This window comes from Glandiceps talaboti, chromosome 23, assembly GCF_964340395.1.
Source record: "Glandiceps talaboti chromosome 23, keGlaTala1.1, whole genome shotgun sequence".
Lineage (NCBI taxonomy): Eukaryota > Metazoa > Hemichordata > Enteropneusta > Spengelidae > Glandiceps > Glandiceps talaboti.
The window spans coordinates 4,681,782-4,704,587 of record NC_135571.1 but is presented as its reverse complement, the minus strand read 5'-3'; the positions used below and the strand labels follow the sequence as shown (position 1 = coordinate 4,704,587).

The 22,806-nt window shown below is 37.8% G+C and overlaps 1 protein-coding gene across 1 annotated transcript in view; it reads left to right on the top strand.

Annotated features, from left to right (window-relative positions):
- The first annotated feature begins 746 nt into the window (after window positions 1-746).
- The window catches only part of LOC144453174 (zinc finger C3H1 domain-containing protein-like), a 30,387-nt gene continuing 8,327 nt past the window's right edge, over window positions 747-22,806 (top strand). Inside the window, exons 1-23 of the mRNA XM_078144453.1 lie at window positions 747-1,317; window positions 2,043-2,407; window positions 2,999-3,215; window positions 4,067-4,365; window positions 4,987-5,134; window positions 5,666-5,727; window positions 5,978-6,148; window positions 7,117-7,275; window positions 8,618-8,785; window positions 9,819-10,243; window positions 10,817-10,991; window positions 11,772-11,936; window positions 12,768-13,690; window positions 14,788-14,919; window positions 15,531-15,754; window positions 16,315-16,422; window positions 17,180-17,360; window positions 17,990-18,173; window positions 18,670-18,858; window positions 19,992-20,168; window positions 20,977-21,046; window positions 21,674-21,782; window positions 22,323-22,443. Of these exons, the coding sequence (XP_078000579.1) occupies window positions 810-1,317; window positions 2,043-2,407; window positions 2,999-3,215; window positions 4,067-4,365; window positions 4,987-5,134; window positions 5,666-5,727; window positions 5,978-6,148; window positions 7,117-7,275; window positions 8,618-8,785; window positions 9,819-10,243; window positions 10,817-10,991; window positions 11,772-11,936; window positions 12,768-13,690; window positions 14,788-14,919; window positions 15,531-15,754; window positions 16,315-16,422; window positions 17,180-17,360; window positions 17,990-18,173; window positions 18,670-18,858; window positions 19,992-20,168; window positions 20,977-21,046; window positions 21,674-21,782; window positions 22,323-22,443 (5,280 nt within the window). The 5' untranslated portion in view covers window positions 747-809. The remainder of the gene's footprint in view (window positions 1,318-2,042; window positions 2,408-2,998; window positions 3,216-4,066; window positions 4,366-4,986; window positions 5,135-5,665; window positions 5,728-5,977; window positions 6,149-7,116; window positions 7,276-8,617; window positions 8,786-9,818; window positions 10,244-10,816; window positions 10,992-11,771; window positions 11,937-12,767; window positions 13,691-14,787; window positions 14,920-15,530; window positions 15,755-16,314; window positions 16,423-17,179; window positions 17,361-17,989; window positions 18,174-18,669; window positions 18,859-19,991; window positions 20,169-20,976; window positions 21,047-21,673; window positions 21,783-22,322; window positions 22,444-22,806) is intronic.

Sequence of the window (22,806 nt, the reverse complement as noted above, 5' to 3'; positions counted from 1 at the left end):
TACATACTGGCTTTGTATTCATAGCACTACATACTACTACATACTGGCTTTGTATTCATAGCACTTACTGGCTTTGTATTCATAGCACTACATACTACTACATACTGGCTTTATATTCATAGCACTACATACTACTACATACTGGCTTTGTATTAAGGGAGCCGTCATTATTTATGGCCGGGGGGGGGTCGGAGGAATTTAGGGGGTCACTTAAAAATTGGAGCTGGCCGGGGGGGGGGGGGGCTACTCAAAAATGAGAGAAAGGTAGGGGGGGGAGCTACTCATAAATTTGTTCACAAAACTTCTGTACACGAAAATGGTGAGTAAACTGTAACACCAAATACAATTTTATTGTCAAAATTTCTGATAAATGAAAAATATGGTATAGAAAATACACAAATTGTCAAAATTTCTGATTATTGAAAATACTACTACATACTGTTTGATGTTTTCCAGAGTTTTCGGTAGATATGTTTGTCTATACATGTATACTGTGGATTTGCGGATAGTTATATATAATTTATCATAATTTCTCTTCATTAATTTCGCCTTTGATATGGAAAGGTTTAGTTGCCCATGATTTTTTCTCGGTTTACAAATGGAAAAAGTTACAAAAGCACGACCAGGTAACAGCGAGCACAATCAAGCGAGATGTGACACTTACACTCGTGACCTGCGAAGGTCAAACGCTGTGAATGTCGCCCCCTAGAGATAGTAATGTGACATGTTCAAAATGGCGACGGTGATGGCCGAGATACTCTGACGTCGCGTCGAACAAATTTGGAAGATTTTTAAATACAATCACGAAAATGTCTAAGAAAGAGGGTGACGAAGATTCTATGGAAGAAGGAGAACTAGAAGATGGTGAGATTGAAGATGAACACCCGCCAAGTACGGCACACACACGCGATAACTACCAACACTCAAAATCGTACTCAGGGCCAACGCAGTTTCACAATTCTCGTCAACGGAAATTCACTGTTTCCCATCAACCTCCACGGACTGCTATGGGAGGATTTTGGGTTGGTATGAATACTAAGAATATAAGACCACATTTTTCTGGACATACGAGCCCAGGTGCTCGTTTACTTGCACAAGGAGGAGGTGGTCGAGTTGTTAGTAGAGGGCGACCGCAGCAATTAGGAAGGCAGCCTGGAAGAATGATGGGTCCACGACCACAATTCGAGGAAGGGTTATTTCGAGGTGGCGGGCGAGGACATACGCCAACTAGAGGGGGGAAACAGAACAGACCGGGTAGAGGTCGTGGATTTACACCTAGGGGTGCTCATAGCAAAAATGTTCCACAGAGAAGGAACAGTATCCTTTCAAACATAATTTTAGTGTCAATATTATTAATATTTTTTTTCATTTTCGATGTGGAATTGTGTCGCATTATTTTGTAATGGAGAGACAGTAGCAGTGCAAATGTCAACTGTGGAGTGAATGCTGGCATACATTGACTTCTCTGATCAATTGCAAACATTTTGTTATATGTATGGGTCAAAATGATGCAAAGTCAAAGTGGGTTTTCTGTTGGGTGTGTGACATGTCTGAGGTCCTTAGATGAAATTTCAAATTCAACTAAAGCTACCCACACAATCATTGACATGTCTTCAGTTAATCAGTCACAGAAGTCTACTCCAATTTTAGTCCAAAATAAGTTAGAGTTTTAGACCTGTTTAGAATATTTAGGAAGTTTGAATCTTACATGTACGCATAATTTTATGTGCTCAGTGCTGTAGCAGTTATATTATACGATAACTATCATATCTTTGTGCCAAAGCACGTGACAGTAATAGCGATTGTAAAATTCCTGCCTGTCAGCAACATGGCACACTGATGACAGGCGCCTGTCTCTCGCATGCCTTGCTATCAACAGGCGCCTGTCTCTAGCATGCGTTGGTATCGATAGGCGCCTGTCTCTAGCATGCCTTGCCATCGATAGGCGCCTGTCTCTAGCATGCCTTGCCATCGATAGGCGCCTGTCAGAAAAGTAAATTTCAGACCTGACAACATTTGTTATTCCTTTATGCAAATATCAGATAGGGGAAATTTTAAACATTACAAAGATATAGACAGAGATGAAGATGAAAGAATGTTGGTGAAAAACCAGGAATCATTTGAAGAACTCTTGAAAGAGCATCAAGCAATACGTGCTAAAATAGAAGCATTAAACCAGGAAGAAGAAAAGACACGTGAATCTATCGCTGCTAGCAGTTTGAATATTCAAGAAAATATTCCGAGTAAAAATAACAAAAGCAACTTATCAGTAGCTAAAGGAGAAACATCTGGTGATAGAAGTGCTAAAGGTCAAAGGGCACGGAGGGGTAGATCCAGGTCAAGGTCAAAATCAGGACCCCCAGCAAAGACAGTGAAGTCACCAGATGTAGTTACTCCAGTCAGTAAGGTAAGATTCTGATCTGCCATGTATGGTACATGTATGTACATGTATCAGTGTTTTTGCTAAGGTTTGGGAACCCCGGTAACAGAAAGGGGGAAAGAGGTAAAACTGGTAGTGCTTCCCATGCAATGTATCATAGTTTAGGTGGGGAACCCCGGTAAAATGATGTGGGATGGGAACCCCGGTAGATTTTACCTACTTACCGCCCTTAAATAAAACACTGATGTATGTTATTGATGTCAGTGTCATTTTATCTTACATGCAGGCTTTGCTGTGCCTCTGTTCAACTAGTATTACTTACAAAATACAGTGTTAAATTGTTAATGTCACTCTCTGAATGGTGGAATAATCAATGTGCCCTCTAACGATAGCCAAAATTTGTTGTTCTTGGTTCAAAATAATAAAAACTGGCATTTCTTGGGAGTCACCACATAGTAAAAGATAGGGGAACAGCAAATTTTGGTATGTCACTAGAAATTGTGTGTGTCAGTGGTGTGTCAAATTGGCTTAGAGGACACATTGGAAATAATATGTCCGTAAATTGATGCTAGTTGGTATCTTTGGTCCCTCTTCATGATATTTTTAAATATTATGTAGAAAGTAGATTTGGTGGATGAAGATGATGATGAAATGTCAGAACTACAGTTGAGGTTAATAGCGTTGGCGTCGGCAACAGAGAAAGTCACAAACAAAGCAGAAGAGGAAGAAGCAGAGAGACAAGTTTTGGAGGAGGAAATTCGTGCATCAGAAGTGACCGAGACAAGAAGTGAATCCAATGATCAAGACTCGGAGACATTACTTTCTCCAAGACGAGGTATGTTTATCCACATTTCAAACTTTACTATCTTTTGTCCTGCCAAACTGGAGTGTGGCGTTCAAATTTAAAGGGGCACAAGCTGAGTTTATATGTTTTGGGTTGATTTTTTCTGCATTTCGAAAGGTACTCACAGTATTGTACTTACTGATGTGTACTTAACCATCACTTGTAATTGACTGAACTCAAACCAGGTACTATGATATCTAATTGATAAACAATCCGATGACGTAATTTATTATATGTATCAAAAAATGTACGTGAACTCCCTACTATGCAACTAACAATGCCAAAACACAAATCGTAATGTCATAGACCTTAGACTAGGTATGTATCAACATTAACATTGTACTAGAATAGTAAATCAACATTTTTTATAAGTATTTTCAAATAATGCCTAACAAAAAAAAATTGTGTGGTTCCGATTACACTCAATTTTAGAATAGGTGAGGTAGGTAGATTTTTTATTTTATTTTTTTTATTTATATTTTTTTTTCATATGTGAGTGTCTAGTTCAGGGAGTTATGTTTTCCGATGTTTTCTATATGGTCTCTGTGTTATTGGTTTCTTCTCATCAGATGTACAGCCATTACAGACAGTTTTATATTATCTTTTTAAGTTGATGTCAGTTTCTGCATCCACTATTTTTTGCGAGACTTCATAATTTTCATGATTTTATCATTTTTTCATTAATATGTTTAAAAAAAAGTTTAGGGTCGGCATGAAAAATTAGGTGGGGTCAGGTAACTAGACCAAACAATTTTTCGTATTAGGCTTAAGCAAAAAGCTTATAAACTTTAAGGGTGTGACGATTTTAACGGGTAGTCCTCGTCTTTGTGATTCAAAATTAGGTGATAGCTCCAAAAAGATAACCAGAAGAGAGCGGAGCAGGAGGATGAAGAAAAAAGTACAAGCTCACAAACGTCATGAAGAAGAACGAAAGCGGAAGGAAGCAGCCGAAATTAGAGGCTTACAAAATGAAGACGAACAGTTCAGTCGGTTTCTGAAATTTGTCGGCAAAGATGAGAAAGAAATACAGAGTAGAAAGGAAGCGACGGAAATTCGAAAACTTACCAATGAAAATGAAAAATTTGAACGGTTCATGAAGTTTGTCCAACGAGAGGAATTGGAGGGTTCAACCAAAAGAAGGGTAAGCTTGATTATTTACATGTATACAGCAGTGGCAAGCTAACTGTGGTGTTTGTTCTGTATATGTAAATACAGCAGTGGCAAGCTAACTGTGGCGTTTGTTCTGTATATGTAAATACAGCAGTGGCAAGCTAACTGTGGTGTTTGTTCTGTAGATGTAAATACAGCGTGGCAAGCTAACTGGTGTTTGTTCTGTAGATGTAAATACAGCGAGGCAAGCTAATTGTTGTGTTTGTTCTGTATATGTAAATACAGCGTGGCAAGCTGACTATGGTGTTTGTTCTGTACATTTTGTATATGTAAATACAGCAGTGGCAAACTAACTGTGGTGTTTGCTTTATAGATGTAAATACAGCAGTGACATGCTAACTGTGGTGTTTGCCCTGTATGTATGTGTCTATATCTGTCTGTGTGCATTTCTGTGTATGGGCTTGCCCTTATCACTTGAAAGTGACACTAAAACAGTGACATACCTGTACATTGTAATCAACAAGAAAATCACACAAATTTCCCCCAACAGTACTTTTGCAAAGCTTTACCATCAAGCAAATGCATGGTAATTGCTGCTAGAAGAAATGCCACCAATATTTCTAATATACTTTCATAATATCCCTCTATACAGCTGAGGTCTTCTTCACGTGAAAGTGACTCCAAAGCAGGGACACATCCAAAAGAAGTGACAATCTCTGAAAACGATCCAGAATTCATCTTCCAGTTTGATAACTACGAAGAAGTAGAAATGGATGTCGACAGCTCAGAAAACTCTTCACGTAAGTCTAAGATTTTGTTTGAGTAGTTCATAGCCAGCTGAAATTATTGTAGTTGTTGTCGATTTGTGCATTTGTTGTGACTATTGCCCTCACTCAACCAATCCATGTATTCTCTGTTGTTCTCATATTTACCATTGCCTTCGCATTAACTGCTCCCAAACCCCCATCCCACTGTATATATGGCATATTCTGATTATCACAAAGATAAAAGATTTCATAGTTCAGCCACTAGGAGCGCTGTTTGCACTAAATTGCATACCATATTAAGTCGAGAAGTGATGTCCAGAATATTGTAGGATAAAGACAGCATGCACAACGTGACCACTCATTTTCCACACTGTTCCGTCTGGATGGAACTTCAGCTCTGTTTTTACTAAGGTTGGGGAACCCTGGTAACAGAAAGGGATAAAAATGGCAGTGTTTCCCCATAGAGTCTATGGTAATTTTGTTTGAGAACTCAAGTAAAATGACATGGGAACCCTGTTTCATAAATATCATAGTATAATTAATGTATACTTGTTGTAATTGCAGTGATATCACCGTCTCCAATACCATTTATATCTGGTGCTATTGATCAATCAAGACAACCTACAGTAAGTAATGATGACCTGCAGTAAGTAAGGAGGGAGGGGGGATGGATGGATGGATGGGTGGATGGGTGGATGGATGGACCAGTATGAGTAAACAAATACACATTATACACACAGACACAACATCTGAAAGGGAAACACCACTCCAGGAAATAAAGTTATTTTTATTAACTTTTGCACGATTACCAAGACACACCAAATTGGAAACTTTATTTCATCTTCATTCTTTTTGGTTATTCTGTTTTCCAACCAGGGTACACATTCTTACATCACTGAACAACCCTATAAAGAATCTGAGAATTTGACAACAGCTGATCACCATGACAACGAAGATGAAGAAGAAGATATGTTGGCATTACGTGAACAACTACTTAAATCGATGATTCACAAAAGGGTTTCCAAGACAACTAATGAGAGTTCAAAGGTAAGAATATGCTAATAAGGGTTCAAAAGTTAGGATATGCTAATGAAAGTTCAAAAGTTAAGGATATGCTAATGAGAGTTCAAAGGTTAGGATATGCTAATGAGAGTTCTAAGGTTAAGATATGCTAATGAGAGTTCAAAGGTTAGGATATACTAATGAGAGTTCAAAAGTTAAGGATATGCTAATTAGAGTTCTAAGGTTAAGATATGCTCATGAGAGTTCAAAGGTTAGGATATGCTAATGAGATGTAGAGACAACTATACTTTGTGCTGTAAGAATGATCCCTAATGATCACACAACACAAAATTCTATTTCCTACTGCTCAAATACAATCGTTTGCACATCGTTTGCACATGGAGATTCAAAGGTGATGCCCCCTGACGTAAGAAGGGTAGATATTCGCAATCCGAAGGTACTCATATCAGTGCTTGAAACGTTTGTATGACCTAGCATGCATGTATATTGATTTTGTGATTTTTAGATATTAGTCATTTCCCCAAAATATGAGAATATCTTGCTAATTTCAATGAGAGACATTTTTGTTACATATAATGCTCACAGCACATCTCCACCATTTTATAAACAGTATAGGTCCACCCAGTATCTGTGTGTGCAATATTGTGCTTTATAGCATGCACAAGCCAAGCTAAATTAAAAAACTATGGAATTTATACCCAGGTCATTCTACTTCACTATGTCACTACAACGTGTGTCTATGTCACTGGTGCTGCTGTGTTCGAAATATGATTCAAAACGTTAAAAACTGCCGTTGCTTTCCTGATTTTGCTTTGATAATACTGGCGATGATATGATACGTTAATCTCCAATATTTTTCGTCATTCAGTTTGCAACTACTCGTGACCTAAGGGGTTGTCATTACTCGTCTAGTGACTCAGTAACAAAGGCCACTTAGGGTACTGGTATATCTTCACAGTTTCACCAATTTCATTATATTTTATACTTTATAGATACCCATGGTACAACAAAGTATGTCATCACCACACTCTGTTCGCAGCATGTCTCCCACCACTTCAGTAAGGAGTATAGGCTCTCCAAATATAGCCAGTCATTCAGTGACGACAAAGGCAGCTCCTAGGAAACGAAATGTACAGGTGACTTCAGTCAATGTAAGTAATATTGTTGTACACATTGTACAAGCTAAGTTTGTAAGCGTTTTCTCACAACTGAACTATAAGTTTCAAAAGTGATGTAGGTGTGGTAATGTGTGTGTCTCTGTCTGTAGGTGTAAGTGTGGGTCTGTCTGTAGGTGTAAGTGTGGGTCTGTCTGTAGGTGTAAGTGTGGGTCTGTCTGTAGGTGTAAGTGTGTCTCTGTCTGTAGGTGTAAGTGTGGGTCTGTCTGTAGGTGTAAGTGTGGGTCTGTCTCTAGGTGTAAGTGTGGGTCTGTCTGAAGGTGTAAGTGTGGGTCTGTCTAGGTGTAAGTGTGGGTCTGTCTGTAGGTGTAAGTGTGGGTCTGTCTAGGTGTAAGTGTGGGTCTGTCTGTAGGTGTAAGTGTGGGTCTGTCTGTAGGTGTAAGTGTGGGTCTGTCTGTAGGTGTAAGTGTGGGTCTGTCTAGGTGTAAGTGTGGGTCTGTCTGTAGGTGTAAGTGTGGGTCTGTCTAGGTGTAAGTGTGGGTCTGTCTGTAGGTGTAAGTGTGGGTCTGTCTAGGTGTAAGTGTGGGTCTGTCTGTAGGTGTAAGTGTGGGTCTGTCTAGGTGTAAGTGTGGGTCTGTCTAGGTGTAAGTGTGGGTCTGTCTAGGTGTAAGTGTGGGTCTGTCTGTAGGTGTAAGTGTGGGTTGGTCTGTCTGTCTGTCTGTCTGTCTGTCTGTCTGTCTGTCTGTCTGCACTTGGATGTGCGGATATTACATTTAGTGTGTAGTGATTTTTGGTTGTTAAAAAACCAGACCAGTGGGGAAGTGATCTGATCAATAAATTGTATCGAAAAAATGATTTTTGTTATTAAAAAGGCACTGGGCAGTTGGTCTTAAATGTAATGAGGACATTTCTAGGGATTTGTATATGACGAGTTGTTAAGACTTTGAGTTCAAAATGTGGCTTACTTGAGTTAGACTCCATGGCATGTATGTAACATTAAAGGTACACAAGCTGAGTTGTTGTCTCTTTAGGCGTAGTTTTTTCTGCATATTTAAAGGTACTCACAGTATTCCACTTACTGAAGTACACTTAACTATCACTTGCAATTAACTAAACTCAAACCTGGTATTAAGATATACCTCATAAATGATCCGATGATGTAGTTTATGATATGTAAGAAAAAAAATGTTCATGAAATCCCTACTATGCAATCAGCTGTTCTAACCATACCAGAAGATAATTGTTCTGTTTTAGAAGACATGCACTGACATTAACATTATACTGGAATGTGGTTTTATTTTAAGTATTTTCACTTTGTGTTAAAAGCTTATAAACCCAGTTTGTGCCACTTTAATGATTTATTATGTTTTGTTGACAGCTTCCTAAACATGACAGAGTTGTGATTACACTTGGCAATGACTCTGACACTAGTGATGAGAGTGATACTGAACAGAAAGAACAACAAAACACTACAACATCAGGATCTACATTTGGATTTATGGGTGGTATCGATATGTTCCTCAAAGAAGCAAGAAAAACAGCGGATGTAAGTTATGAAGTTTTGTCTCAATCCTACTACTGAGGCTATGTCCCAACTAAAATATTATGACATCCCACCGCTGCCACCAATGCAATAGAATTGGAAGTATTGGATGTAAAAATAGATTTACTAACAGGTGATTCAATACTGTGTAGGGTGTATGATATTATGAGTAAGCCATGATATCTAACAAAACAGTATTAAATAGATGTTCCCATTGCTCCTAGAAATGCAAAGCTGGCCACCCTTGTGGTTGTCGTTAGCATCTTGGCATCTGAATCTCGAATAATTAAGAGTAACGAATAGTAATGGCTTTTCAGTACATGTAGCAAACAAGCCCCAGTCCAATCATGTTTTGTCCAAAATTGTATGTACCATGTATAAATATCAACTTTCTGTAACAACACATATTCCCAAGACATTCGCATGTCCACACATACCAAATTTATTACCAAAATCACCAGCTGCTCATTATTGTCAAACCTGAAAGTGTACAGTGAACAATGCAGTGATTACATCATGTATGTTGGCATGGTAACTGTAGGCCAGACTGTTTTGCTTTGATTTCCACTGTGCTTTCTACAGTGTGCCTACAGCTGTGTAAGGGGACATGATATTACTCTGGTATTTGAGCCTTTCGGTTTTCTAAGATAGACACAAATTAAAACTATTGTCACAACATGTTGATACAACAGGGATAAGCTATTGAATGGATGTTCATTTATTATACAATGTAGTCTTAGTAGGGAGTTCAAGTTCCATAAACTTGCAGTGTAGTGTTTGGGACTTTCATGTTTACAAAATGTACATTATCTTGATCACAGAATTACACAACAGAGCTAGAGGAACCATTATCACCCACTTGTGTAGTCTACCACATTGAAGAGCAATAGGTTTAGTTTGTCTTTATCTTAGAAAACCAAAGGCTTGATTACCAGTGTTCGTAAAGACACACCAGTGACATATTTTACCATCTATATAGATTCCTGGCTTTCAGTATAACAGACCCTGACAATGTCACTTACTTCTACTTCTACAGGCATCCAAAGCCCAAACTCATTCATCAGTTGAACAGACACCAGATGCTGTCAACAGATTGAGTGCTGACCAGAAAGCAGAATACCGAAGACTGAAACAAGAAATTGCTGTCCGAGAACTCCGCAGACGTCTTGAAGGAGGAAAATCGAACAGTGCTACTGCCTCCCCAAATGAATCAGACCTAGAGAGTCAAGAGGAGTTTGTTGCCAAGGAGATTGTAACCAAGAGAACTCTTCCAAAGAGGAGTGTTGCTAAAGAAACTGTTGCAATAGATAATGTTGTAAAGAAAACTGTAACTAAGGAGAATGTTGCTATGGAAACTATAACGCAGGATATTGTTGCTAAGAAACTGTTTGATGCTGGAAAGGATCGTCAGGAATTGATGCAGAAAGCACAAGAATATGAACAAAAGGTTACAAACAGCAGGTAAAGTTGATAGTTGTTTCCTGTTGGGGAGACATTGATGGCTGAATGGTCTGAGTGGCCAGCTTTGAATCTGTACCGCTAGATTGCAGGTCTGAGCCATGCCATTGCCATTGTTTCTGACTGGCTAAAGTCCTTGGGCAAAATTTGAACCATGATTGCACCCAAGTCAACTAAGCTGTATAATTGGGGACCTGGTAGTGGTAGGATAGAGGTTGCAATGTGAATGCTTCAATCCTATGTGTACCCTAGTCAACCTAGCTGTATAATTGGGAACCTGGTAGAATAGAGGTTGCAAGGTGAATGCTTTAATCCTATGTGCTTATAGAGGCTGCAATGGATAGTATTCTCCCCAGGGAGTTGAGGAAGTTCGATGGCCATCTGGCATCTCACCGATATAGATTCATGCCAGGAGTAATAATTGTGATCTCCTTAATGTGAATACCAAGCTTTGAATACAGCAAATATTGCACCCTAAATTATGTAAACTTTAAGCTTCTACCCCTTTCAGATCCATTGAATGAGCTTAGATATGCTATGCAGCAATGTTATATATATTAAGTATTTCTTACACAGGAAAGTATTGCAACGAGATGAAGCCATAGTGGTGAAGTTGGACACCCAGATAACCAAGAAACAATCAGCTGTACAGTTTATTGAAACGCGAATAGAGAAACTGAAGGAGCAGCTAAAAGCAACAGAAGATATGAGAGATGCACAGTCCACTATGCTAAAGAAGTTTCAAGAAAATGTAAGTATATATCCATTCTCCGTAACCTGTATTGTATTTATAACCTCATGTCAAACTTGGTTGTCAGTTGTTGGTGGCAGAGTGGTTAAAACACTTACCTCTTACCACTGTGATTGGGGTTCGAACCCATGGAGGGTTGTCAGTGGCCGAGTGCTTAAACCACTTTGGTTGGGGTTCAAACCCATTCAGGGTTGTCAATGGCCGAGTGGTTAAAATCACTTGCCTCTTACCACTGCGGTTGGGGTTCGAACCCATTCAGGGTTGTTGGTGGCCGAGTGGTTAAAAACACTTGCCTCTTACCACTGTGGTCGGGGTTCAAACCCATTCAGGGTTGTCGATGGCCGAGTGGTTAAACCACTTGCCTCTTACCACTGCGGTTGGGCTTCGAACCCATTCAGGGTTCGATTAAATTTACCACGCTCTAAGTAAGAAGAGTGGCATTAAGTTTGACTCTACCGAACAAAGCAGGTTTTCCCCGGGTCCTCCAGTTTCCTCCTACATTAACACTGAACCCATGAGGGATGGCCCTCACTGGACTTCTTGGGAGATAAGTGTTTATATACTTAAAGAACTATCCAGTATAAATAAAGATTATTATTAACTAAAACAATATAGTCAACTAAAATATATTCTCATGTATAGATGTAATTTTGATTGTACACTTTTGCCATACGTTAGGTTAATGTTATCCCTATGTGCCTGTTATGCATGCAGTGAGATTTCCACTAGGGTATAAATGTGTTATTAACCGTTTCATCCTTTATTTGATTTGGATTTCAGAGGGCAGCTATTAAAAGTCGAATTAAGAGGAGAAGTGAATTGGAAGGTAAACTAATCACTAAACTGAATAAAACTAGGAAAGCTGCAGGACTGGATATACTTGCTTTCTCACACTTTGATGTAACTGATAGGATAGAACAGAAAGTGGACAGAACATTAAGAGTGGTAAGTATGATGATAAACTACTGTGACATGTGAATGCAAGTGTGGCACGATGCACACCAGCAAGTTTGGCATACTTGGGATATTTTGCTTACAAAAGTTCCCTTTCATCGTTCTTTGATGAGCGTAGTGAGTGAAAGTGTGACTTGAAAATCATCACGGACGAGTGCAAGTAATCTGCGTGAAAAATTGGCACATAGTGTTGTAGGATTCTGTATCATATACACAAGCCAAAATAATAAATTGCCAAAAATATAGAATGTTAAGTTCACACGATTTCATGTACACATACATGTATGTGGATCAGTTATTCATTTGCATATGGGTATACAGTGACTGAGTTAGTGTTTTTGGTATTGTAGAGTTATGATGGCGATTAGTAAGTGTGACTGGCTTGGAATCTGCAGGTTGCAGGTTTGAGCCCTGTCAGTGCCATTTTTTTCTGAGTGGCAAATGTCCTTGGGCAAGATTTGAACCACGACTATGCCTCAGTCAACCCAGCTGTATAATTGGGGACCTGGTAGGATAGAGGTTGCAATGTGAATACTTTAATCCTATGCACTTCTGGAAGCTGCAATAGATTGCATGCTCTTGACCCGAAGGATTTGAGGAAGTATAAAAGGCTGTTGTGCTGCCAGTGATCTGCGCCAGGGGTAATAATTGTGAGCCCCTTTAGCTCTCGGGAGAAAAGGCGCATTATAAATAGACATCATTATTATTATCATCATCATTGCACTGCAGTGCAAAGACCACTAGTATGTACACATCGTACCAGCAACATACAAATGTACATATTTAATAAAATCTCTTCTATTTTATTCCCATGCAAAACAGGCAGAAAAGAAGACAAAACCAGTTCCAATAACTAGTGGTGTGTCCAAGATCACCGCAGATAGTCTGGCTAAGGAGAAAGAACGCTTACAAAGACTTGAAAGAGAATTTGCAGAAAAGATCAAAATATTGCGAGAAGCACAAACACAAAAGGATGCAAACATTCCTGTTGCCAAGGAAACAAATGTGGAAAGCGGTGCTGTACAGCGATTGGCTGAAATCAAAATGCAATCTGCTAGTTTGAAACCATCCATGCAAGAGTATAAAAAAGACAAAATTTGTTTTGATGTTGCCGTGGAAACAGATGAAGGAACCGATGTGGAGGAAGGACCGGTCACAAAAAGGAGGAGGACATCTTTGATTGAGATGAATCCGAGCACTAAACCAAATCTTGGAATAAGCAAAGATAACCTAGGAAAAGGCAAGGATGGAATCAGGAAAGATACAACCGGAATAGGGAAGGACACAACTGGAATAGGAAAAGATGCAACTGGAATTAACAAAGACATAACGGATGAACTAAAACGTAGAACAGATCAGGATAAACAAAATATGACAGATGTGAAAGAGGATGTCGATATATCTGTTTCTGACAAAGAAAATAAGGCAACGAGGCCAACAAGTAGTAAAGTAGGCAAGCAAACTAGAAAAGAAACTTCCAAGAAAACTTTGGATTTCTCTCTTCCGTCAGTACAACAACTGGAAAGATTGAAGCGACTGCAACATGAAAAAGAAAAAGTTGTGAAAGTTGAACCTATGTGGATGCAATGTATACAGGAGAGAACACGAGACTACTTACTTCTTCCTAAATTAGCACTAGAAATACCAGATACTAGAACCAGTGTTAGTGATACAAAAGAGGATGTAGAAACACCGTTACATTTCCAAAAATACCAAAGTACCCTTCTACATTTCAAGGGATATAGGTAAGTATTACCCTCACTAGTTGAGTCTTTGGTTTTCTAGGATAGACACAAACTAAAACTATTGTCACAACATGTTGATACAACAGTGATAAGCTATTGAATGGACATTGGTTTAATTATAGCCTCAGGAGGAAGGCATCTCTGAAAACTAGTTTATTTAGAGTTCCATGAACTTACAGTGCTGTTTTGGGACTTTGAATGTTTATAAAATTATATTACAAACATATGTTGATCACAGGGTGGTTATTGTTGTACAACAGAGGAACTGCTATCACTCACTTGTCTAATCTACCACATTTAAGAATGAGATATTTAGTTTGTGTCTATATAGTAAACCGAAGGCTGGATTACCAGTGTCGTAGTGATCATGATTGTGCATTCTTTGGGCAGACTTACAAATGTACCTGGAGGTTAAAATTTTCAGTCCCTGGTCAGTGTCTCGATACTTCCCAATCCAACATTTTCACAAATACAGTCCCCGAAAATGCAACTATTTTCAAAAATACAATGACAGATTTCTTTCCTGTATATTCATAATACTGTAGTCCAACATTAGTTGATAAAAAAATATGTAATTACTATGTAATACTCTCTAAAATGGCAGTTTCATGGGCACTCCGTGAGTGTGATACACAGTGAAAGTCATATAGCATAATGAGTGTCATCGTTATCCTACCCCTGTTTATATGCAGATTAGGTCTTTAAGATGGCACAGCCTGCAACTGTCTAAGTTTTCCGAAGTTACCGTTAAAGTTTAGTTATTAGTTGGTATGAAGTCTGAACATCAGGCTGATACCGGGTTTCATTCAAACTTAGCACAAATTGAATACTTTCTAACTGACATGTACATATGTGAGTTTCATTCAAACTTAGCATGAAATTTGAACTTCCTAACTGACACCTTTATAGGCTTTTCATTCAAACTTTGCACAAATTGAATACTTTCTAACTGACATGTACATGTGGGTTTCATTCAAACTTGGCACAAATTGAATACTTTCTAACTGAGCCACATTTGTACATACATTAGTTATTCAAATCCAGCATAAAATGTACATTTCTGTGACCTCTGACCTAATGAATATTTCTTTATCCAGGTTCAGTCCATACTACAGAACCAAGGCTAAGCTATCACTCACTTCATCAACATATAGTAATAAAATCCGTCCACAGCGAGTTATCTGTAGATTTGGTTTAACTGGAACTTGCAATGATGATCACTGTCCATGGTAAGTATAGTCGTAATATTCACGGAGCTGACAATAGCCCCATTTACACGTAGGTCGTCCTACCTGAGGTAGGATAGATTTATGTCTACACGTAGGAAGGTTACAGCGGAGATGTCGCGCCTTCCGTCCTGACAGTACATAGGACAAAGTCAGGAGGGTTTCAGGAAACCTCTCAAAGGTGTCCTAAGTCAGGACGGGTTCAGGACGCGTTTGCGTCTACACGCGCTTCAGACTATCCTGAATCCTACCTCAGGTAGGATTTTTAGTGCCGTGTAGACGGGGCTAATGATAATAGGTAATAAGCACTTAGGAGTCTTACATATTCATTGTTCACCTATTGCATAAACAATACTGCTGACCCCTATGAGGCAGAGATCCCCAAATGAAGGCCAACTTCAAATTGATGTGGCTCTGAAATCGCATGTAATGTAGGTGATGTAAAACTATGTGATGACTCTCCAGAACCCAAAGTTAATAAAAATGGCATGACATTCCCCTTTTCCTAAATGTCCAAAATAAATACCAATTTCTCATCCATATTTCTACTTTAATCTCTTTAACTTTAATTAGTTATGTACAATTCATTAATTATTTACTAATTAATTTTACAGGCAACACAGTAGCGACTATTTACTGAGTACAGATGAAGTGAATACAGACATAGTATCCTATTCGCCAACACTATGTGGTATACACAACACAGATAATGTAACAGAGTATGAAGACAAGGTGTCTAAGTATGTACAAGGTGTACACAAACAGAATGGGGATAAAATGACACCGGATCAACTTTGTTTACTCTTTGTCAGCAAAGTCAATGATCACCTCAAACATGGTAAGAATATGGTGCATTGTGGGTAGCAGGAGCTGGATGGGGGGAGGGAGAGGGGTGTGCTTCTCAGTACAGAGTCAGCAAGCATCTTAAACATGATAAAGTAGGAGTGACATGAGATTGGTTTATGTGTGTGTGTGTGTGTGTGTGTGTGTGGGGGGGGGGGGGGGCGTGTGCTGCTCAGTACCAAGTCAACGATAACCTCAAACATGGTAAGAATGTGTTCAAGTGTGAGGTATCAGAAGATTAAAGGGAGGGGAGGGGGGGACTGCTCGTCAGTAGAAAGTCAATGATAATGATCACCTGATAGAATATCATAGAGTGTTGGGTACTGGAAGATTCATTTATGGAATTGGGGGGGGGGGGGGGGGGGGGGGATCTGTGCTTTTATTCACAAAGTCAAGTCAAGGAATTGGTCAACGGACTAAACCAACTAAACTTTGTGTAGAGTATAAGGTGTCAATGGCAAGTGGTAAGCATTCTATGGAAATGTAATAATTGTAATATATATATATGTATATGTGAAACTAAGACATGTGACTTGTATTTCATATGTCCTGCAGTTGCACCACACACCATGATCTATGATCCCAGGAAGTGGAAACCTACGCAGTCTATCAGAAAACAACAAACCAAAGATGACCTTATGAATTCAGATATCAAAATGCCAGGTAGGACCAATCTATATCTTGTGTTTGTCTCATGTACACTTTCCACCACCCTCACCCCCCCCCCCACACACACACACACACCAACAGTTTTACAACATAAAAGCTAGGCCAACAATAATTATCTTCACTCAGATATCAAAATATCATATATGATCAATCTGTATTCTGTGTGTGTATCCCTTGTGCACTCAACATTACACTCCCACCCCCGTCCCACCCAGAAAACTTTCAGTGAAACAACCCTGAATTTGTTTACCATGCATGACATTACACCCTCTCCCCATCCCACCCCAAGAACTTTCAATGAAACAGCCCTGAATTTGTTTAGCATGCATGACTCCAGTCTCAATGACATTATTTCATCCTGTTTTTTCCCAACTTGTATTTTTGTGTGCAAACATATTACCTCACCCCCACCCCATGTAGAGCAAGGATCAATGATCTATTGTTAACAAAAACTATCTTGAGAGAGAGAGAGAGAGAGAGAGAGAGAGAGAGAGAGAGAGAGAGAGAGAGAGAGAGAGAGAGAGAGAGAGAGAGAGAGAGAGAGAGAGAGAGAGAGAGAGAGAGAGAGAGAGAGAGAGAGAGAGAGAGAGAGAGAGAGAGAGAGAAACAGAGAGAGAGAGAAACAGAGAGAGAGAGAAACAGAGAGAGAGAGAAACAGCATACCAGCATTATAAATTGAAATACTGTAGTGTTGGTGTATTCTAAAAAAATACAAATATTCCTAAATCCTGCATCTCATTATTTTCAATAGACAAGCCGTCCAGACAGCACAAATCCCACCTAGATGTAACCTATACATCAGATGACCCACGATACTTTACCACAGAGGCTACAGGTGTTCAACAGTTAGAAGCTGCAGTACTAGAAAATCCTTTAGATGTGCAATTATGGCTAAAACTAGCGTATAAACAGTTGTCAGGGAGAGACAAAGAGTAAGTCTGGGTAATGTACTCAAAGATTTTTTCAGCACAAGTAAGCCCCACTTATATACTGTATGTCTGTTATGCATATTTCTGTATTCAGCAGTCGTAAAAGGTGTCAACAACAGTTGCAACCCACTGGCCAAGTTATTTACAAGTTCCCCTTTTCACTGTCTGCCTAATGAATGCCCACCAGACATGTCCAAAATTGCCATTCCCTGAATTGTTTGTGAGCCAATAAAAATCCAATATGTCACTATCCAAGCTGTCGGTCTGACACAAATGCACCGCATAATATCACTGAATTCTTCCTTGGAGCCACAATCTTGACTAGTTCTTAAGAAGTCCTTTTCCCAACTTGAGTTGTGTACAAATACTCCCTAGGGAGAAAGAGGACCAACTTGTACTTAGTTGTGTACAAATACTCCCTTGGGAGAAAGGATTAAGAATTTTTTTTTGTGGCCAGGAATTTGTTTTGTAATTTTATACATAATCTATTTTTTAGCTCATTTGATCTGTAAAATTTTGGTATTTTGTACATTTGTAGATAAGTGTATTTTGTAAGCCTATAATTTCTGGCATGAAAGTTATTATTAATATTGATATGTTTTCAGTAATGTGTGATATTCCTTATTTTTCAGTTCAATAGATTCGTTAGATAAAGCACTAAACATACTGTCCAGGGGACTGGAAAGTAATGGCTCCAACACAGAATTATGGCAGCACTATCTAACATTGTTTTCTAAGAGAGGCAACTCAGAGGAGCTTCAAGAAATGTGCCAAGCAGCTGTACAGTTTGCACCACACTATGATGTCTGGACCAAGGTGGGTTAATAAATAAGGGAATCAAAGACGAGTATGAATTGGGGGTGGGGGGGGGGGGAGCTAGAGTATGTGTACTGACTTAAACAGTCTAGGACGATTATTTACACAGATCCCACTGTGCTATGTTTCCAGGCCTTGGTCACTCCCAGATAGCCTGTTGATTGCCTGGGAAAGCCGTGAGAGTTTTACAGTGATGTGATGTCAAGCGTGTAATACATCCCGGATATATAACAGATTTCTGTACAAAGTATGGTTGTGTTTATGTGCTGTCTGCATATAAAGAAAATCGCTCGGAGCAATTCCAGCACAAAATCATTGTTTCTTTGAATTTGAAGTTGTCTGTATATATTAAAAAAATGTTGTGTCTCATGAGCAAAACACCATTTCTCCTGTACCTACAACCTTTTCTTGACACTCTTGTTTTTGTACTCCTGTATTGCCTATATTTCCACTATAAACACAGTTTTTTATTTATTTATTTATTTATTTTTTTCAGTGGTTGCAGGTAGAGAGAACATTTGCCGGTAAAGATGACGTGTGTAAGAAAATACTGGAATTTTTGGTGAAGAAACAAGATGAAGATATGAATGATTTACAATCTCATCAATTAATTGAGACTTTATTTTACAGAGTTCATTTACATATACAAACAAGACGATATAGCATAGCTTTAAATTTATTCAGTGTAAGTATATTAACCAATCAGACAACACAATACAGCATAGCTATAAATTTATTCAGTGTAAGTATTTTAACCAATCAGACAACACGATACAGCATAGCTTAAGTATTTCAACTAATTAAACAACATGATACAGCATAGCTTTCAATTTATTCAGTGTAAGTATTTTAACCAATCAGACAACATGATACAGCATAGCTTAAGTATTTCAACCAATTAAACAACATGATACAGCATAGCTTTCAATTTATTCAGTGTAAGTATTTTAACCAATCAGACAACATGATACAGCATAGCTTAAGTATTTCAACCAATTAAACAGCATGATACAGCATAGCTTTCAATTTATTCAATGTAAGTATTTTAACCAATCAGACAACATGATACAGCATAGCTTAAGTATTTCAACCAATTAAACAACATGATACAGCATAGCTTTCAATTTATTCAGTGTAAGTATTTTAACCAATCAGACAACATGATACAGCATAGCTTAAGTATTTCAACCAATTAAACAACATGATACAGCATAGCTTTCAAGTATTATCAGTGTAAGTATTTTAACCAATCAGACAACACGATACAGCATAGCTTTCAATTTATTCAGTGTAAGTATTTTAGTATATATTTAAGGTTTGTGAGTAATTGTTTCCGAATTTAGTTAAATACTTGTTTGCTGATTTGTGTGATATGTATGTTTTTGTTTTGTTTTGTTTTGCTTTGTTGTTGTTGTTGTTGTTTTTTTTTTCTCTGAGGAAAAACCTCGATTAGTTGTTTCGTCAACTATTTTTGCCCTCATTAAGATAAAGCATTATAGTATTATTATATTATCCAATCAGATAACATGATACAACATCACTTTGCCTACAGACAGTGTATTATCCAATCAGATAACATGATACAATCTATTCAATGTTAACCAATCAAAAAACATGATACAATATAACTTTAAATATATTATAGTGTATTTATTTTAACATAATATGTGAAGTATTCTTTATGTATCATAATTTTTCCGGAATTTTGAGTTACTATGTCATCTATTTTTAGTAAAAGTTATGAATCTGATGAAAGATATATGTACACTTCTGAAATAATATTCAAATGAAAATTAAACTTGTTTTGAATTATTTCAGACTGCGATATCAGAGAAGTCAGGGTCCAGTAGTACTTGTAGTGGTATTGGTCAGTACTTAACTCCTAGTGATAGATGTCTTGCCTGGCTGTCTTTTATTTACCTGACACAATTCCATACACTACCTCCTAGCCTATATGACCCAGCTAATAGTAACCCAGACAGAATTGTTAGTAAGGTGAGTGGTAATGAAATTACAACCCATAACACCAAAGTAAAGCATTTTCTAAATTCACCACAATCGTTTATAGTATCCATATCAAGTGTAAAAGTATACTGTTTCATTTGCTAAATGACCACATTAAAAAGGCCACATGCTAGGCTCGTAAATAAACCAATTGAAATAGTATACTTTTACACTTGATATGAATGATATAAACAAGTGTAGCACATAGAGAAAGTGCTTTACTACAGTGGTACTTGTATGTCTCCTACAAGTGCTTTATTACCTCCATACACCCTGCCTTGTCAGCCTTGTTATATTTCCTTTCATGACAAATACATGATGGAGAGGACACTGACTAGAATCTTTACCAAAAACAAAGTTTGCTAAAATGAAAGGACTCAGTCTTTCCTCAAGTTAGGGCACTAATGCAGTGAAGTACGGTAGTACAACTGCCGACATTAGACCGTGGACAAACGGAACCTGTTACAAACAGGAAAAGTAAACACTGAATTGGATTATTAATAACAATTGGCTCAGCATGTTGGAAGTACAGAGACTTGTATTACATTCTATCATTTGATAAGAACAGTTTTATGGCCACTATGTATTATCAAACCATGGTGTGTAATACAAGTCTCTGCTGTTCCAACATGCTGTGCCAAGTGTTATTAATCCAATTAATTTGTTTACTGTTCCTGTTTGTAACAGGTTCCAATCGTCCACGGGCTGATGTTTGCAGTTGTATAAAGAGACCTTGTAGTCATGAAGGTGAAATATATGTAAAAGATAAATAAAACCTCTGTTATACTTTGTATTTCAGGATCCTTTCATTCTACCATGGACTGAAGAATCTGATCTTAATCCAGAAGTTTTGCTTGGATATTTCCAAAGTGAGTACATGACTTCACGGGTCGAAATAATGAAAAGAATTTCGCTTGTCCGCTGGGCAAGTAGAAAACAAAAAGTACCTGCCCAAATCAAAAAGTGCTTGCCCATTCCAAATAGTGGGGTATTTGTTTTGTGGCTTAAAAATGCACTGTTGGGATTGATTAGTCTTTTTTTTGTTTATTGTCAAAAAATGTCACTTTGAAAGTTTCTGTGGGTACTGAAAGGTTCTCTCCACAATAAACAGGAGTCCTAGATAATATGGCCTGATTAATATTCATATGACACATTCTTCCTTAAATTTAAACATCAACTCACAGCATCAAAAACAAAAAAATTTAGAAACATCCCGAATATACTCTGACATGTTGTGAGGATTTTCAGGCTACTGTGAAATAAAAGAATAACATAGTCTCTTTCATAGTTACCCTGACCATTGTGGGAGGTTTATTATATCAGTAGCTCCAGATTAGGTATTACAATAACCACAGATAATCCCACAGTCCTTTGTGTCTGAGCATGCTCAGTCTGGATTGCTAGTTCCCTATTAGAAAGGGATTGTTTTTAGTGTTGTTGATGCAGTCCATATTACCACTGATTCTGGTTTGATTTATTATGATTTGTTGTTTTAGGTGGTTTAGATGCGTGTACCACCAACAATCAACAACCACCAGAAGTGAATACAATGGTTTGTATGCCACTATACAAGAATGTATTGAAAATGAAGACCATACTAGGAAGGTACATGTTTAGTTTTGTCATATAATTAACCTGTTATGTCGCCCTCTCTCCCACAACTTCCACTACCTATATTTGTATGCCTCTCTACAAGAATGTATTGAAAATGAAGACCATACTCAGAAGGCAAATGTTTATGTGTACATGTGTATGTGTGTGTAATTGTGTTTGTATGTGTGTCTGTGTGTGTGTGTGTACATTGTATGTGTGTGTGTCTGTGTATGTATGTATGTATGTATGTATGTATGTATGTATGTATGTATGTATGTATGTATATATGTTATCAACTGAGACATCACAGTGTCCTTTCATTACTCGTATATACCATGTTATCATACATTTAACAATCACACCTAAGCACAGACTACAACTACATGACTAATTTATTCATGTCTAGAACAGAAAACAATTATTTGCTAATCCTTAAAACACAGACAATTATTTATAATGCTGAATATATTGTCTTTGGAGTATTGATAACTTTTAATTCTTAGTGAAATAAAACCAAATGGCCACTCCAAATTTGTAAACTTGTTTTTTCAGATATGATGCAGCTGAAACATTGCTTAGACAATTATTGAAAGATACACCATCAGTTGTAGAATTATGGTTGTTACTAGCAGACTTGAAGATTCAAAGTGATCAATCACAACAAGTGAGACAGGTAAGAGACAAGAAAGTTGCACAGTCTGTAACTTGGGCCTCATTGCCAACTTTACAAACTACAGTACAATGTTGTGAAACTCTGTGCCACTGGACAGTAAGATGCAAATTTAGAAATTTTTGAGAACAAACTGAAAACATCCATTCTAGCAAGAATGCAGTGTTGATTAATAATTCCAAGCCATTGAACAGAATAACGATGTCTGATGATTTAAGAAGTCATTAAATTAATTGATTGATTGATTGATTGATTGATTGATTGATTGATTGATTGACTGATTGATTGATTGATATATTGATTGATATATTGATTGATGGATGGATGGATTGACTGATTGACTGACTGGTTGTTGGTTGGTTGGTT